Raw genomic sequence first — 18,897 nt, forward strand, 5'->3', positions numbered from 1 at the left:
AAAACTATTACCCTAGGTACATGTATGATTACACAAATGGTATGCCTCTACTTCATGTACAAACAGAGAAACAAGATGTATCCCATTTGTTTACAATAAAAATGAATTAAAAAAATAAATCATACTGGGAAAACTGGTGAGTGCATACAAAGAGTGCAACTGGATCTTTATTTGACCATACACAGAAAATCATGTCAAAATTGATTGAAGATCTGAACGTAAGACTGGAACTATAAACTGCAGAAGACATGTTTGGGTAACCCTAAGATGGCGGCTGGCGTTGAGCTAAGAGGTGTGGCGCATAATTAGTGTTAACACAGCGTGATCTACTTTTGCCTGATTAATGTCTCCTTTGTGCTAGTGGTCAACAGATGTTCCTCATTCTTAATTAGTACGGTAGCGCATGCTCCAACAATGCTACTTAATCCTAAGCTGATTGGCTGCCTTAGATATATAAGACACACCTATAGGAAGCACCATCGGTAAGCAGCATTGCAGAACTTGGGAATGAGCCAGGCCTCTATCGCTGGATGGAGGATTAGCAGCACCTCTGATAGATGGCAGAAGGCAAATGGCAGATCACAGAAGAAGCATCTCTGAGAGCACGCACTTTTAAGTTTGCAGGATGAAGGACTTTAAGAAGATATAGATCTCTGAAAGTGTAGTCTCTCTCTTATGCAAAGCCTCTCTCTCTCTCTCTCTCTCTCTCTCTCTCTCTCTCTGCTCTCAAAGCCTTTCTTCCTCTATAAGCTAGGGAACAAGTGAGCAAGAAAGCAGTGCACTAAAGAGAAAGATAATAGAAGTAGCTCAGTTTCCAGTCCACCTCTGATAAATACCCGCGCAATTGTTGCAGGCGGTAACAAATTGCCGTGGGCGGTGACAATAAACTTCATATAAAAACATAGAAGTCTCCTTGACATTGGTTTGGGCAATGATTTTTTTGAATATGACACCGAGAGCACCATCATCAAAAGCAAAAATAGACAAATGGGATCATATGCACTGGAAAGCCCTTCACAGCAAAGGAAATAGTTAACAAAATGGAAAAGCAGTCCATGGATTGTGTGTGGACCATATATCTGATAAGGGGTTAATATTGGAAATATATAAAGAACACACAGCTCAATAGCAAAATCTCAATAATTAGATTAAAAACTGGGCAAGGTATTAGATAGACATTTTTTCAAAGAAGACATAAGAATGGACTAAAGACAGAGAAAAAGTTCTCAACATCACTAAATACCAGGGGAGAGCATATCAAAATCATCAGAAGGTTTCACCTCACACCTGTTAGGATGACCTATCAAAAAGACAAGAGATTAAAAAGTGTTGGGGAGGACATAGAAAAAGGGGGACCTTTGTACACTATTGGAGGGACTGTAAATTAGTATAGTCATTAGGGAAAGCAGTATGGAGGTTACTTGGGCACATGCACCAACTATATGATATTGAAATTCCTCTTCAGGGTATCTACCCAAGGAATTGAAATCATCACCTCATAAAGGTCATGTACTGCTATGTTTGTTGCAGTGTATTTACAATAGCTGAGAGATGGAAACAACCAGGATGTCTGTTGATGAATGCATGGATAAAGAAATTGTGGTATAAATATAAAATGAAATATTATTCAGACTTAAAAAGGGCCATAATATCATTTGTGACATGGAGGTCATTATTCTAAATGAAATAAGATATAGAAAGAAAAATACTGTATGATCTCACCTGTATGGTGAATTTAAAAAAGAGTTGAATACATATAAACAGAATATAGAATGGTGATTAATGCAGGAGTGGGTAAGGAGAGGCAGATAAAAGGGTACAAACTTATAGTTACATAGAAGGAATAAATAGGGAGATCTAATTTGCAGCATGAAGACCATAGTTAAGGCATTGTATCATATACTAGAAATTTACCAAGAGAATTGATTTTAGGTTCTCTTACCACACACACACACACACACACACACACACACACACACACACACACACGGCAACAAGAAGAGATGATGGATATGTTAATTTGCTTGACTATTGCAATCATCTCACTATGCATATGTATATCAAAACATCATGTTATATGTTTAAAATATGTATGGTAAAAAGGAGGAATTAGCCAAGAAGTAAAAACTGTGAGAAATCTATATTGCTGCATCTTCTAGATAAAGGAAGTTACTTACTCTACCACCACCAAGTCCCAGATCCAGGTCTCAGGGAAGTATTTTCTTATAGTCTCTTTGTGAGATTCTGACATGTGTATCATCTGACTTTGGCCTCTCTGAAGTGCAACTGGTACTATGGTAGGTAAGAGAGAAGACAATAAATGTAAAGGTAAAGTTTATGAGAGATTGTAATAAGTGCTACCAAATAAATAGGACTGAAATAAAGAGGAACCAGGAGGGGACACTTATATAGTCAGGTGGAATTTCTTTGAGGGGATATTTTAGTCAAATCTGAAATATTAGAATAAGCTGAGCAGCAGGAAGAGAATCACAGAGAACACAGTGACCTTGGTAGAAAGCCTTGAATTGCTTCTGGAGCAGGACTCTGTGGAGTCCTGTGAGGCTACTACCCATTGTGCTAAGTGGAGACCTATGGCGCAGGAGGAGACCAGGAGGCCAAGTTGCCATAGTTGTGTTCCTCTGTGGAGCAAAGAAAAATTTTAGTAGATATGGGATTTTGAGAAATAGTTAATAGGTATGAAAGGGTCAGGATAAAAAGGCTTTTTATTTCATTGTATGTTAGCAGATCAGAGTTAGGTGCAGGTACAGGTAAATATTTAACAGCCAGTTTTTTTGTTTTGTTTTATTTTTCATACTGGGGGCACATAACTACTAAGCCACATCCCCCACTCTTTTTATTTTATTTTGGCACAAGGTCTTGCTAAGTTGCTGTGGCTGTCTTTGAACACACGATCCTCCTGCAGCCTACCCAGATGCTGGGATTACAGGCATGAGCCACCATGCCTGTTTAACAGCCAGTTCTTTGCACAAAATGTGTTTAAGTATATGTGTGTGTGTATATATACACACATATATATATATACATACTTGTACATATACAAGTTTAGTATAAATCTTACTGATAAGGATTACATAATTTATAAATAATAAAATGTACAGCAATCTTTAAATCCCACATAGCCAATTGATTCTCACCGAATACTTTTTTTGATTTTTTGACTTTCTTTTGTATGTACCAAACTTATCTTCAACCATAATTTGACAATATAAAACTACAACTAAATCCTTGATTACTATCTGATTTATCAAGGAAATAGCTTACATCATTGATGTATGTGTTTCCACATGAATTTTGGCTGACGTTTTGGGGAAGCTGAAGAGTTTCTTTACTTGACTGATGAGAATATAGTCTTGTGAACATTTCTACTTCTGTACAGTGATCTTATGCCTGGAAACTTTCTTTCAGCCTCACACATCTCCATTTATCAGAAGCAGATTTTTCATGAAAGACTTCCTTACTCCTAATCAGAGCTAATCCTGCCTTTATTTCACATACCTGTACCTGTTTTTGAGCACTTTGCATAGTCTTCCTTGATTCCTTCCAGATTTGCATTTGTGGGAGACTGGAGACAATCAGATTTGAGCTTGCATTGTTATGTAATCTTGAGCAAGAACCATAGTATATCTGAGTCACAAGTTTTTTTTTTTTTTTGGTTGTTTATCACATATTATATTAGAAATGATACTTTTATTTAATATTTTAGGCAAGAAATCATTATTAATTTTTTACCTTTTAATGCTGAAAGTCTGACTGGATAGTTTTCAACCCGTCTACATACTTTGGGTTTATGAATCTTTGAGTTCGTGAATACTCTTAAGCCCATATCCTACAAAGGAAATGATCACCTAATCAGTACATATTAATTATAAAATATGTATACATATACATATACACACAGACTTCATTGAATTCAACAAACAGTACAAGTAGCTTAATATTAAACTTCTAAGGGTCACATTTGTAGAAGGAACATTAGTATACTTATAATTTAATTTTGTCCAAAACAGCAATTATTTTATATAAATGATATTTATAAATATCACAAAGCAGTGACCTTTAATAAAAAAAGGAAATTTGATTAAGAGTCCAAAAGTTCTAGTCCTGATTCTGTTGCTTTTAGCAGAGCTACTGTTATTATTAACCTTGGAAGAAGTCATTTGATGTCTCTGTTCTACTAACCTCAATCATGATAAAAGGCATTAAAGTAAATAATTTTTCCATATGTGATATTTTAAGAACCTTAAGGATTATCTGCAACATCAGAAATTTACCTGTAGGAAGCCGTACATATCTTTTTCATTTGTATTTGATATTGGGGAATACAGAATTCCATTAATATAGACGTTATTGGGATTGACACAGTCTTCATGATCTTCCTCCTCATTCAAACTCTCAGGGAAACCAGTGAGGTCTTTCACTGGTAGAAGCTTGTAAACCTTATAAATGCAAAGGACACCAAGGCTAACTTACTTGTGATTTTTTTTAAGGACAAGGAGAAAAGAACAAGAATAATTACCACTGAATATATAACAAAGTTAATGCGCAAACTTTCTAAACAGCCACACAAGTAAGTACTGTATGCATTTTCTTTGTATAAGACAGGATAGTATTTTCTAAGATATTATTCATACAAGCAAAATGCTTCAGACCTTCAAGCAAGACAACTTTCAAATTCATTTGAAGGGCAGGAGTAAGACAGACATAAAAGTGCCGATAGGTGCATGCATGGCACTATATTCATAGGAGTTTTAAATAAAATAGATTGGCACAGTATGTGATGTGATGAACTTAGAAAATTTCTTAAAAGGCTGTTAATATTTCCCCTTGTCCCTTCCTGCTTCATTTCTCTCCAAAGCATGTTATTCATGTTATTATTGTCTATCTCATCTATAAAAATATAAATCCCACTAGACATATATATGTATAAATATTACATATTACATATATAAATAAGTATGTGTGTATATATGTATATATATGTATATATATATGTGTATATATATATATATATTTTTTTTTTTTTTTTTTTGGTACTGGGGATTAAACCCAGGGGCACTTAAGCACTGAGTCACATCCCCAGCCCCTTTTTATTTTTTATTTTGAGGCAGGGTCTTGCTGAGTTGCTTAGGGCCTTGTTAAATTGCTGAGGCTTTCTTTGGACTTGTGATCCTCCTGCCTCAGCCTCCCGAGCTGCTGGGATAACAGGCATTGGTCACTGTACCTGGCCTATTTTTTAAATGGTTCTGGTAGTTCTCCATTAGGCTCCCAGCATTTAGGATAGTTTCTTGAACACAGTAGGTGTTACGTAAATATGTGTTCAATGAATGACTTCTTCGTAGTAGGAGCAAAGTGTTTCATTAATAAAACACTAGTCACAGATTGAGAGAAGAACTAGCATCCTACTAATGCTTAAAAACTTCTGCTTTGTTATTAATAGTAAAGAGTTGCTAGAAGGAAAAAAAAAACCTTTGAGAACTTAAAATTGTTATACAAACAAAATATTAATTTTTCCATATATACTCTTGTTTCCACTTTTGCAATGTTCTTAATTCTTCCTTTAGAAGTATTGAATAGCTTCAATTAAAATCCCACTTATAAGAACCAAAAAGCAAGAAGTATATCCTTTTAAATTTATATTTTAGGGAAGTAAAAATATAACATTTCCTTTTGTAAAATTTTGATAGAAAAAAAACTTTAGTAAGACGTTATTTCACTTGGTCTCATATTGAAAATTTCAAGATATGAGCAGCTACTTGTGTGTGCTATTAAATAATTAAGGGTAATAACATGCCATTTTGCTATTTCTTTTATTAACTCTGTATTTAAAATTATTGATTTATCAGTGCATACAATAATTTACTTTTGCTAATTTTTAATTATCAGAGACAATATATATCATTTTTCAGAAATTATGTTCTCCTTGAGATAGTCATCATTTCAATAGATTTAATTATAGAAACATTAATCTGAAATTCCATTTAGTCTTAGTGCAGGCAAATGTATCATTTTTCACTAGGATTTTCAAAATGTAATACTAGTTTGGAAACTCCTATTATTGGTTCATGAAGCTCTAGGAATTCAGGGACTTTGTATAGTGCATGGTCTCTTTTACATTAATATATGTAATTTATGAATAACTTTTCTGATTCCTCAGAGTTACTTTCTTTATTTTGTCTATCTGTCCCTTTATTTTCCACAACCTGCCTTGTATTCTGTCAGCATTTTGTATATAGATGACCTTATACAATCATATTTGGTTTTGTGTTGCCATGTGACCTAGAGCAAGAACCTTACTATATCTGAATCATAAGTCCATTTTTGATTAATTTTTATTAAATTTTATCTTCTTAAAATTCTTTTATTTGGTTCAATATATGGTGCAACAAAATAAATTTTTATTCTTTTCAGCTGCAGAAGCTAGTAGTGTGTGTGTGTGTGTGTGTATAGAGAGATATAAAGAGAACATGAGAAATTATGTACAATTATCTTTCTCACTAAAGAAAGCACACATGAAAGAGCTCAAAATTCACCTGCAGACAGATAAAATTTTAATATATCTTATTCTACTCAAGCATTTCTTCCTGATTTAAGTCCCTTGCACAGTCCTTCCTGATCTCTGAGGTATCAGGAACTCACCGATGATGCAGAGAGCTCAGACTCGGGCCTCAGGAGCAGCACACTTTGGTCCACAGCTCGGAGAGCGCAGAGGGACCCAGGAGAAGCTGTGACTTGCAGGTATGCATTTGAGGCTGGAAGACTTTGTGCTGGTCTGAAGCTCAAATCCACCTGTGAAATTGGGGGCAGATGTCAGAAAAGCAAATTTCCAGATTAACCATGGATTCACTTGCATTTCCTGAATGTTCCTCAATTTAGTGCATAACTAATTTGTTTACCTTCATGGTGACTAGCAGTTTGCAAGTACTAAGGCATTTTGTCTTTTGCACCTTACTCTGAATCTCAAGATTCAATAGAGCCATTGAAATGACTTTGGTTAACCTTATAAACTACTGATTTTGCAGTGTCATTTTTTATCTTTCATGCAGAATGAGGTGCTCATTAACTTAGTGTGGAATGCAAATTAATCTAAGTTCTCCTGTAGTTTTGTTTTGGATATATGTAGTCTTTTTAAAAACTTGGTTGCATACTTCCCAACATTTCCTCATGGAAGAAGGGAGCAAGGTACTTTGAGCTGTGACATAGACAATGCTATATAGAGAATTTTGCAGAGTGAGTCAACTGACATGGCTTCTTCGTGTGATTCTATTGTTACTTTGCTGGATGTCTCTGGGGATTCATTTAACCCCTTTGGCTTTTATGCTCACATGTGTGAAGTAATTCATAATCATAGTAACTATTAATTTTGAATGTTGAAATTTTACAGTATGAAGCACCCACCTTGTTGGCCAGACAATGTTCAACCTCATATTTTGCAGAATCTCCAACCATTTCCCCATCAGGTAAAATGGTATAGATGAGCAATCGAGCAATGGGAGCCAAGTCAGATTTCACAAGGATGGTCAGGGAAAAATGGCCTTTCACTGGAGCAGAGGGAATGAGAGGATGAATCATGTGTTAAACATCTCCCCAGAACTGAAATAAAATCATTGTGTCACATAAGCCATTTTAGGAACCTGGTCTGGTTAAGAACTGCTTCTATGAGTAGATAAAATAAACAGTACATGTTCACTAAGAATTCTGATTTTCAAAAGCCTTCATCTCTTATATAAATCACATGTTGATTTCTCACCAATTTTAGCTTGAGCATAAGACTCTGAACTGTCTGTAGGTGTGGATACATCCAACTTCACTACCATTTGATCTAGACCTCATACTAGGAGAGGACAATAAAAACTGAAATTATGCTAAGAGTTTAGCACACTGTATTTATACCCATATCTTCTCTACCTTTCTGTGAAGCAAATATTCTAGCCTTTTCTCTGAGGAAGACTATGCTCCTTTGGAAAAATTTTAAATGCCTATGTAGATTATTTAGAGTTTGCATTAAATATTCCTAAGCCTACTATGGTGTTTTTGTGTTGGTACAGAGATGCCAAGAGTAGTTCATTTATAGTTTTCTAGTAACTCATTGCTTAAAGTCCTTAGAATATTGTTCCATATTTGTTCCTGGGGAGAGTCCTGTTCAATGACGGAAGTACTCAATTTAAACTTCAGAAATCATAACTACCGTCAAAGGAGGAATAAGGTATTTATTAAGATATCAATGATTCAGCACAAGACTTAGAATATAGAAAGAATCCCAGAACTTTACCTGTCCTCCTCCCCATTCTATATTCAATGCTGAAATGTCTCACATTTTGACAAGAGGGTCCATTAATAAAGTTAAAAAATTTTGGATTAAAGTATATATACACAATAATGTCAATATTTTGAATAATCTAAACAGAATACACTGGAAGACAAAACAAATATTTGATAAAGGAAGAAAATAAGAAATAATGCTTTCTCTCCTTCAACTTCCTCTTTTCACTGTGATTAGATGGAAATTATCTATATTTGAAAATATTTCTGTAGTGTGAGGTTGAATGGGGGCAGAAGGGGGCAGAAATATGAACATTATGGAAATACGTACTGTCTCCCTGCTCCACAGACAGGACATAAGTCCCAGTTCGGACAATGCCTCCCTTTGCCATTATCTGCAAAAAAGGAAATAAAAGGAAATTTAGTTTGTCCAACAGAGATTTTCCTCCAGTCTTGGCTTCCATGCTATATGCTTGTGTTATTGAGTCCCTGCTGACAATAATTAGACACAAGGAAAGTCAAATTTTCAAAAGGAACATGGATAAGAAGTCAAATAATGGTATTTGAAAGAGCTATATGATTATTGCCCCACAGAGAGCTCTGTCTATAGATGAGCCAATGCAGGGACCTCCCTTCTTACCAGATAATAAAAGATGAGCTTCTTCAGCTCCAGTAGGACCTGTCCATTTAGAACATAATGTGCCTGGACTGTCTGAGTTTGGCCGCATAACAGTTTACCAGGCATGGGTTCAAGGTGGATAAAGCTCTTGCTTGGGGAGAATACAACATTAGCAGTGTGATATGCTTCTTCATTTTCCTCTGACAGCCACTGGTGGCCATAGCAGTGGTGGTCCTTGTGTTTGACCTAATGAATTAGAAAAACAATGTTATTTTATAGATTATATATCAAGGGTCAGTGGTCTCACAAAACCATGTAAATTTACTGTTTTACCTTAACTAGTGGTTAGAAATATTTTGCTCTATAGTAAGAAGTGAGAAAGGTCCCTTATTTTACTTATCTGTCAAATGTAAGCATGGTTTATGCTTTTACATTACAGAGCATCCTGGGTTTGGTATTTATATATCTGAAGAGCATAAAAGAAGGCATCCTTTGCTCTGATTAGCTTGCTTGAAATTTGGTTACTTTACCTATGCAGGTAGAGGCACTAGAGTTATGAAACCTGATTGAAGAGGGTAAATATTCTCTAGAAATTGAAGCGTTGTGCTTTATAAAGCAGTTTCCTCTTTTATGATGGGGTTCAAGTGAGTATTATGAAAGGAAATATTGCAGCCTTTGAGGTCTGAAAAAACTTTCTGTAAAAGAATTATTCATTTATTTGTTTTAAATTTTTCTTTTCACATTTTAATTTTTTAAAATTATTATTATTATTTTTTTACTACTGGAGATTGAAACAGGGGCACTCAACTACTGAGCCACATCCCCAGTCAATTTTTGTATTTTTACTTAGAAATAGAGTCTCACTGAGTTGCTTAGGGCCTTCCCAAATTGCTGAGGCTAGCTTTGAACTCTTGATCCTCCTGCCTCAACCTCCCGAGTCTCTGGGATTATAGATACGCACCCTGAGCATGGCTTCCACATTTTTAAATTGGTGCATTATAGTCGTAAAAATCATTATTTAAAGAGTTGAGTTGGTGAATTAGTGGAAGCCTGCTTTCCAGGGCTATCTTAGGCTGATTATTTTTAATGCTTCCAGTGATCCTGGATTCTTATGCCTCATAGCTCTATTTGAGGTGTATTTCCAACTTTTCTTCATGCAGACATTGCTCTTTAGCTCTTTCCAAGCTTCCCCTACTCTCAGGGTCCCACGTAGCATGACTGAATCTTTGTGCCAGCAAAATGCTTTGTTCATATCATAGCTGAGTGCTGTTTTCTAGTGATAATAGATGAGAGCATCAAAAGAAGAAGAATTTAAAAATATTTTGTCAGGACTAGTACAGTCGCACATAGAAAGCATTCAGGGCACTTCTGAATTAAAAAATGAGTAAATATGCAAGTTTTAGTTATTAGAGATTTTTATGTCATCCATTTAAAGCTGAAGCAGTAAAATACACTCTTCATCCCTTCTTTGTATACCAATATGAAAAGTCCTAAAAAGGCAGAGGGTTTTAGCACTATGACTATGCAATATCCATTGTGCAGCCATATTTACATCTGCTGATGAATAGACTGCATGCTATATAAAACAAATTGTATGGGTACAAAGAGGCCACCTGGAGAAAACATAAAAGCAGGACAAAAGTAAAGTAAATTCAACTTATGAAGGGCATATTTCTGAAACTAAATACTAATTATGTTAAAAAGGGCATTTACAGTAAAAGTATGTAACAGTATGTAAGCATCACTAAGTGCTTTAAGGTGCACTAGGTCATTTAATCTCACAACCACCTCAAGAACTAGACACTCATATTTTACAGTTAAAGGAATGAAGCATAAAGGTTTATCCAGTTATTTGCCCTTAATATAGGATTGAGTCAGTATTTATGTCCACTTTATCTGATTTTCACTTTGGAATCCACACTTTAAGAAAATGTGGTTAAAATCACATGACATAAAATTACCATCTTCATATTTTATTGTACAGTTTAATAGTGTTAAGTATATTTGTTGTGCAAAGAATCTCTAGAACTTTCCATCTTGCAAAACTAAAACTCTACATTCACTAAACAGCAACTAGACATTTTCTCTCTCTGCCCAGGCCTTGGCAACCACTATTCACTCTATTTTCTGTTTCTATGACATTGACTATATTAGAGACCATGTGTAAGTAGATTCATGTAGTATTTGTCTTTTTTGTGATTATCTTATTTCATTTAGCATAATATCCTCAAGGTTTACTGATATTATAGCATGTGATAGAATTTCTAAGACTGAAAAATATTTTGTTGGGTATAAATACTGCATTTAAGAATTTTATCCATTCATAGGTTGATGAATATTTGGGTAGTTTCCACTCCTGGGTCATTGTGAATATCTACTGTAAATAATGGGTGTGCAAATATCTCCTTTGAAAGTCTACTCTCAATTCTCTTTTACTAGGTTTAATTAAAAAATTTAACTGATACATAAAATAATTGTGCATACTTATGGGGCTCCATGTGATGTTTTGATATATGTATACATTGTGTAACATTTAGATCAAGTTAAACATATCTATCTCCTCAACAATTTATCATTTTTTATGGTGGAAAATTAGAAACCCTTTCTTGCATCTTTTTGAAATATATAGTAGATTATTACCTGTTGTAACCCTAGTGTAGAATTAGGGTCACCACTGACACACTGATATATATACATACATCATTATGGTATCATTATATATCTTTACTATTTTTTAATTTTTTGAGGAACTCTCACACTATTTGGGGTAGTAGCTGTACCATTTTACATTACCACCAATGTTACTAAAGTAGAACCCACACTTTAAACTAGAACAACATACTGTTTTTTTTCCCACATAAATTTGAAAAGTTGACCTTAAGTTGGTTTGTAATTCCTAGTTTGTTTCTTTTCATAGGATTAAACACAATTTGGAAATTTCATCTCTTCTGGGTTGCAATTTGTTTTCAAGGATACTTTATGTCATTGGTAACTTCTATTCAAACTTACTCTAACGTTAAGGGAGGTACCCTGAATGTTGGTGGTGTTGATGGAAAACTGCACCAGGCCATCCTCATCAGTGGTAGCATTTGAGTGATAGCTAGCTTCATCTGCTGTGATGAAGATGGTTTTATTTGGCATTGGGATGCCTTTCCCATCCACGAGGCGCACCTGAAGATTAAAAACACCAAACATACTCATTTCATCACAAATAATTTTTGAGTGCCTCCTGTATTGCTGCACATAGTTTCAGGTATGGAGGATACAGCAGTGAGCAAGAAAAAGTTCCTTTCATCACAGAGCTTACAAGTCAAGTAAAAGAGACATGTTAAATGCATCCATAAATAACATACGCTTATTTAGTAGTAATCAATCTTATGAAGAAAACTAAGGCAGTGTGAAGGAATAGAAAGTGACAAGAATAATAGGGGTGATCTGAAGAATGTATTCTGGGTATTTTAGAAACTCTGAGTATTTTTATATAATTCTTAGAGAGTTACAGAGCACCAGAATAATATAGTAATAGAAAATTTTAATCTAGGAGTTACATTTATTTGAGCCTCAAACATTTACTTTCAGGTAGATTATTAGCTTTCAGGATTAGTATCATAAAGTATCATAAGTACATAAATAAGGAATGGCTAATACACTATCCTGTGTGCTTTTCTAGGTGGTTTATATACAGTATCTTCTTCTCAGCCTAGACTTTTCCATCTTTTGAAAATTAGGCAGATTTTATGATGCACTCTCCATATTAAAAATATAAAAGTGAAGTGAGGCAGAAAGTATTAAGTAAGGTAAAGCCAAATTATCTTCTCCTAAGTAGTACAGGAGAAGTGTAGCACAGTTCATATTTTGAACAAGGTGATTTTTTTTCACAATGAACTACTTTAAAAATTTTTATTTTTAATTGATATAGTAATTATAAATATTTATGGAGCATAGTGTGATATTTCAGTATATGTTACAATGTGTAATGATCAGATTAGGGTAATGGGCATATCTATCACCCCAGACAATTATTATTTCTTTGTTTTGGGAACATTCAAAATCTTTCTACTATAAGCTACTTTTGGTAGCAGCAAATATCAGTTGCATGTACCAACATAAGAATAGGCACAAAAATTCCAATTCTTTATTTTCAAATAAATGTATTTGGAAATGGTATGTATTTTTTAACAGAAGCAAAAATTTTAATATTCCTCTGAAACATTTAAAAATGGGCTAAACTTGCATTTTAGAACAAGACCAAAATTTCTGAATATGTTTTCCTGTCATAACATAATGAAATGGTCTAGAATGTACTCCATGTTGTTGGTTATAGTTCCTTTCTCGATAGCTCTAACATTTCCATAAGAATATGATACATGGGCTGGGGTTGTGGCTCAGTGGTAGAGTGCTAACTTAGCAGGTGTGAGGCATTGGATTCAATCCTCAGCACCACATAAAAATAAATAAATAAAATAAAGGTATTTTGTCCAACTATAACATAAAACTGTCATTTCAGATTCTCAGAGTTAGAAATATCTATCTGTATATCTGTTTACAATGATTTTTTTTTAGATCTGTGAGAAAATGTATACTTTGAAAATCTGGGAAAGCTAAATAGTATGTTATTCCTGTGTTTACTATTTAAAAAATATACTTGTTATAGAAAATCAGTGTAAACATATTTACAAATGAAATACTAGGTATAATAGAATCTTGGATACTTCAAAAGAAAAAAATAAAAGTACCTACCCATCCATTTCTATACAAAGTTAGTGTTAGAAGGGTAATGTAATGGGTTATCATGGACTTTTAGATTCGTATGAGAAAATATAAAATTTGAGACTGCTTGACAAACCAGGAAAAGACTAAGTGACATCCTACACTGCTGTTCCAAAAGAGAAAGAAAAAAAAAAAACCCTCTTAATTTTGATATAACTTTGAAATAATTTTCTAGATTTCTGTAAACAAATTTAAGATGAATAGATTTATTTTTATGTTGTTTACTTTGGTTATATTTTCTACCTTTGGTCGCTTGATAGCAAATTAAGTATAATTTTATCAGAAATCACACATGGTTTGACTAGTGAACTGCAAAATACTCCACCTGCCCAAAGAAGGGAATCCCTTGTCTAACGTGTGAGTCCACTGTCACAAATGAGAGCGTGGTTATGGTACTTGTGATTTCACTGGACCCTCTTCCTGTTACTTCCACACCTGAAAAAAAAAATTATTTTTTGAAGGATGATGTCCCTGAACTTCTTACACTCTTCCTGCCTTAAAATTCATTATTAGGCTAAGGAAATGAATCAATGCTCATTGTTCTTCTCCCACATCCACGTGGAACACAAACCAGTTCCTTCTTCTTGGATCTTGGCCTCCACCTGCAGTTGCATTTCATATCCTTGCCTCTTCAGCTGGAAGGCCCTCGTTTTTACTTGTTGAAAGAAGCAGCCATGGCTGTTGAGCTAAGAGCAGAGAAATTCAAATACAAAAATATGTATAACTGTACCAGACAGATAAGTGCTCAGTTAATGGATATTTGAGACAACATAATCTAGGCATTTTCTATAATGAGAACAACATATATACTATCTAAGAACTAATTATTATTGTATTTCACAACATCTTATGTATATTCTTATACATAATATAAGTATATCTTATATCCTTATATATATTCTTTGGTGTCTGAAATTCTCTAGAGAAAATTAGATAGAAATGACTTAAACTTTTTTGGGTGATCTTACTATGGTACACGGCTGACTTTTCACCACAGTTTGGGTTCCCCTCTCATAGTTGACAGCTGTGCTGGGAATTAGCTGCCCATCCGAGGTCTTTCCTGCCTCCCTGGAATCTAGATGGGGCTTGTGTCAGGTTCTTGCTCACAGAAAGAAAGCAGAACCTGCCAAGCAAAGGTAACTAAAAAGATGTATTTTTTCCCCTTCTTTCATAGAAGTAAATGCTCAATGAGCCTTTGGAGGACTCAACTTCTATATTCTGGAGCACCCACAGTGGGCAATTACAAAAGATAATTCTATTGTGCTAAGTCATTGACTTAAAGAAAATTATAATATCTAGTATGGAATTCTATTCTAGATTGTTCTTCCAGAGTTAACACCATGTTGTTACTCACTGATTATCAATAATGCGTTTATTGTTAATCCCCAAGAGGCGCTGTTTTCAACCTACCTGTTGGCTGAATTTCTCACAGAAAGCCTCTGACTCTCCACCAAAACAGTATGAAGGATTACTATACTTTCTGCAAATGCTCATAGTCACATGTCCTGGGACAGGCTTGCCATATGTGTATCTGCCATGAGAACATTTCATATGAATCAAAGAAGACACAGAACACCCCTCTTTCCATCTGACACTTCTCTTTCAGTTACAGTGTATTCACCCTCTGTACTTCTCTCTGCTTCTGCAGGGTTCACACTATGTTGAGGGCAAGCGAACTGAGCAATGGCTCTTCTCTTTTAGAAAATGTCCAGTGAATGTGCTGAAATTCACTATTCTTTTATTGTCTTTTTTGACTTTATCATTTCAATACCATGTTAATAATGCCTTTCTCATTAAAAAGCTAAACATATTACGAGAAAAAGCAATATCTATAAAATCAAAACAAACAAAATAAAATCAAATGCAAGAAATGAACACCCTGAAAACTGCATAGGAATCTAAACTATTAATACATTGGTGTTTCCTCAATATAAATCTGTATTTATATTGAGTTTTGTTTACTTTTTATAAAAATGGGATTGTGGCATAAATATGATAGGTGATTACTGTGTTTTTCTGGGCATTTTTTCCTTTCCTATTTGGAATATCCTCTATATTGATATTTGCAAGAGAATTAGTTCATAAATTACTGGGATTGAACATTTGGTAACCATTACTGTAAAGTAACACAGGCTGAGGGACCCAATTGAATAGTAGGTACCTTACATGGGTAGTCTTTCTAGGCAGGGCTGGCCTCTTTACTTTTCCTGCTCTTTTTGCTACTGTGGGGCTACCATGGATGGGGGCGTAAGGTCTTGGATACATGAATTTTCAAGGGTGGGCAGGACCATGCTGAATTACGTGTTCAGTCATCTGAGTAAAAACGACTGTGGAGAAGTATGTGACGTATCTTAGGTAGACTGCCGAGCTAGGTGAGACTTTGGTTTCATGATTGTCCCTACGTGTTCTGAGTCTAATCTGTTTACCCACTATGCTTACAAGGGTAGGTAAATGATCTGTTGATGATAGAATTTCCTCTATAACCATGTATTAATTATTTCCCACATACATGTTTTGTTATTTCTGGTTAAGGTAAAGTCACTACCCTTCAACACTGTGTGTGTGTGTGTGTGTGTGTGTGTGTATGTATGTGTGTGTGATTCCTTAGTAGCATAGCCTCTCTGGAAACAGTTCCCCACTCCATGATAGTTATAGTAATTCTGAAAATGACATGAAAGGAAATAAGAAGGAAAAGTAGAAAAACAAGAAGAGAACATTCTAGAGATGGGAATGCTTCCAAAGTACTGCAAGTTTGTGTTGAGACTACTCCCAGAGAAGCAAGCCAAAATATCTCAAGTGGTGAATCTCCTTTAAATAATTTCCCTTAAAAGATTAAAAAAAATCAACTCACAGGCCACACACTGACACGTTCACCTCTTCTTCCATGATAGTGATTATCTCTGGCATTGTTACTTGCACTTCAAACTTGGGAAGCACTGTTAATTGTTAATAAAGGAGGTTGATGATTGTCAACTTTTGGGGCATTAATATTTTCAGATTCTCAGTAAGAATTCTCTAGTGATATTTAGAGGCTTTGAAAAAGGTCTTTATTTTCCAATATATCTGTATCTACTTTACTTTCTCAAATGGAGATTTTGGTTGAGGAACTATGACAGATCCATGAACCTTAATAAATTATGAAAGCCTCTACAAAAATAAGGATGTTTTATTACTGCAAAAATAACCAAGCTATATAAAGATCATTTTTTCAAAGGTCATTGATGTCTTCATTCAACTTAGTTATAATTTGTTCTACTCCAAGTCCAATCTCACCCGGGGGATGTGGAAGGACTATAAATAAGTTTAAATTTTAGTCCCTATAAGTTTAACTATGAAGAAAAATGTTCCATGACTTTTCATGAACCGTACCAAATTCCTCCACAGCAAAGGGGTGCTCCATTTTTCCACCTGATTCCTTCTGTACCACAACCTTGTAGGTGCCCTGAAGGGGCTCTGATGAGAGGGGAAAGGACAGTTGCTTGAGACCACTTTCTAGCTTGAGACTCTGCCATTGTATAATGCGATTTCCTTTGGGATCCTATGGATAAATGGATAAATTAGTTATCATTTACAAAATTGCTTAGAACATGAGAGATAAAATAATCTATAGACTCTAACTTACATTCATTTTTCACAAAGGAAAAACGGGGTAGTAGTGAGGGGTTTGGAAGGGAGATGAGCCATGGAGCCCTGAGTGAATTTGGAGGCATCTCCCTTAATAACAAATTTCTGGGATATTGTAAGAATTTGCCAGATAGGAACATTTTCCCTAAATTTATTTTTTTCCTTCTAATAATGGAATATTTCATGTTACTTACCTTAACATATAATAGTGGTATCTGAAATTAAAAAAGAAAGAAAGGAGTTGGTAATTGTTCTCAAATATTCCCAATTCTGATTTATATGTAGTAATTTAAAGTAAATGAAGAATAACACACTATATAATAAAACATGGAATGATTCCAGGTTAAATTTTATAAAACTTTTAATTAATCCATTTTAACCAATTAATAATTTATGTTAAATACTTACTAGGTCATCAACAAGTATATATGTGTATTGCCATTCATTAGGAATGGGATTTACTAACATTACTTAAGTGCTTATAGCATTCAGAAAGAATTGCTACAACCTGGCCAATAACTTATCCAGAGGATCCCAAAGGAAATCACATCATACAATGGTAGAGTAAAAAACATTCTTTTGCTATGCAATTTTATATATTGAAGAAGATATATTTATGATATCTTACTTAATATTAATTAATTTTAGATAATTAAAGATATCTAGTCATGTTTAGATCTAATTATTAATATGGGTCACAGAATTCTTAGGTAATTCTAAGAGCAAGAAGAAATGGAAATAGCTCTTCCAATTAATTTTTTTTTTACATTTAATTCAATTTTTTATCCTTAGAAAGATTTAAAGGCATATAAAATAAGAGGAGGCTTCTATGAATAAGAAATCATGGAAATATTATAAATTAAAGAGGTCAAAGTTAGAAAGCTAAGTGGGATAACATGATAATATTCATTTTTTAAAGCTAATATTTAACACGTACCTACTCACGTATTGTACCTACTCATCATTTGAAATGCTAAGAATATAGCAGAGAACAAAAGAACAATGTATCTACTCTCATGAAGCTTACATTCCAATAAGGATGGATAAATAAGAAAGCGCCTATATATATATTGGATATAGAAATATGTCAGGTGTGGTAAGTGCCAAGAAGAAAGAACAAAGCAGGATGAAGCTGATAGAGTGATGGATGTGGTATTTGATTTTGGATATAGGAGTGAAGGTAAAGCCTGGGAGGTGAGTTTCAAAGTAATTTGCAATGATCTTGTTTACAGCTGGTATTGGCCGGGTTGTAACAATTCAGGTAGTGAGAAGTAGTCTGGATGTATTTTAAGCCAATGATTTCCTGGTGAGGGGGAAGTGGATGTGAGAAAGAGAGGCAAGGATTATTTTATCTGTCTTAGGAGCTAGAAGAGAAGAATTGCCTCTTTTTTTTTTTTTTGAGATGAGAAAATGTGCTGGAGGAGTCAACTTGAGAGAGGAAAATGAAGACTTTGGTTTGATATCTACTTTATAATAGAAAGAGTTATTTCTTACCACAAATACTGAAGGTTAAATACTGAGGAACATATTGATTACTTTCATATTCCTTCATAGAGATTTTGGTAAATGTGTTTAGGAAAAAGTTAAATCTCTGAGAATCATTT

General features: G+C 34.4%; 1 protein-coding gene across 1 annotated transcript in view; it reads right to left on the reverse strand.

The window, feature by feature from the left end:
- Window positions 1-18,897, reverse strand: part of LOC306662908 (alpha-2-macroglobulin-like) — a 53,626-nt gene that overhangs the window by 29,944 nt on the left and 4,785 nt on the right. The window contains exons 5-18 of the mRNA XM_079143139.1: window positions 17,488-17,508; window positions 17,039-17,207; window positions 16,521-16,605; window positions 15,080-15,200; window positions 14,241-14,355; window positions 13,995-14,104; window positions 11,909-12,070; window positions 8,921-9,145; window positions 8,612-8,675; window positions 7,417-7,559; window positions 6,658-6,807; window positions 4,293-4,457; window positions 3,751-3,847; window positions 2,178-2,292 (exon numbers count right to left, since the gene is read on the reverse strand). Coding sequence (XP_078999265.1) covers window positions 2,178-2,292; window positions 3,751-3,847; window positions 4,293-4,457; window positions 6,658-6,807; window positions 7,417-7,559; window positions 8,612-8,675; window positions 8,921-9,145; window positions 11,909-12,070; window positions 13,995-14,104; window positions 14,241-14,355; window positions 15,080-15,200; window positions 16,521-16,605; window positions 17,039-17,207; window positions 17,488-17,508 — 1,742 coding nt within the window. The remainder of the gene's footprint in view (window positions 1-2,177; window positions 2,293-3,750; window positions 3,848-4,292; window positions 4,458-6,657; window positions 6,808-7,416; window positions 7,560-8,611; window positions 8,676-8,920; window positions 9,146-11,908; window positions 12,071-13,994; window positions 14,105-14,240; window positions 14,356-15,079; window positions 15,201-16,520; window positions 16,606-17,038; window positions 17,208-17,487; window positions 17,509-18,897) is intronic.

Source organism: Sciurus vulgaris, assembly GCF_902686455.1.
Source record: "Sciurus vulgaris genome assembly, chromosome: 5".
Taxonomy (NCBI): Eukaryota; Metazoa; Chordata; class Mammalia; order Rodentia; family Sciuridae; genus Sciurus; species Sciurus vulgaris.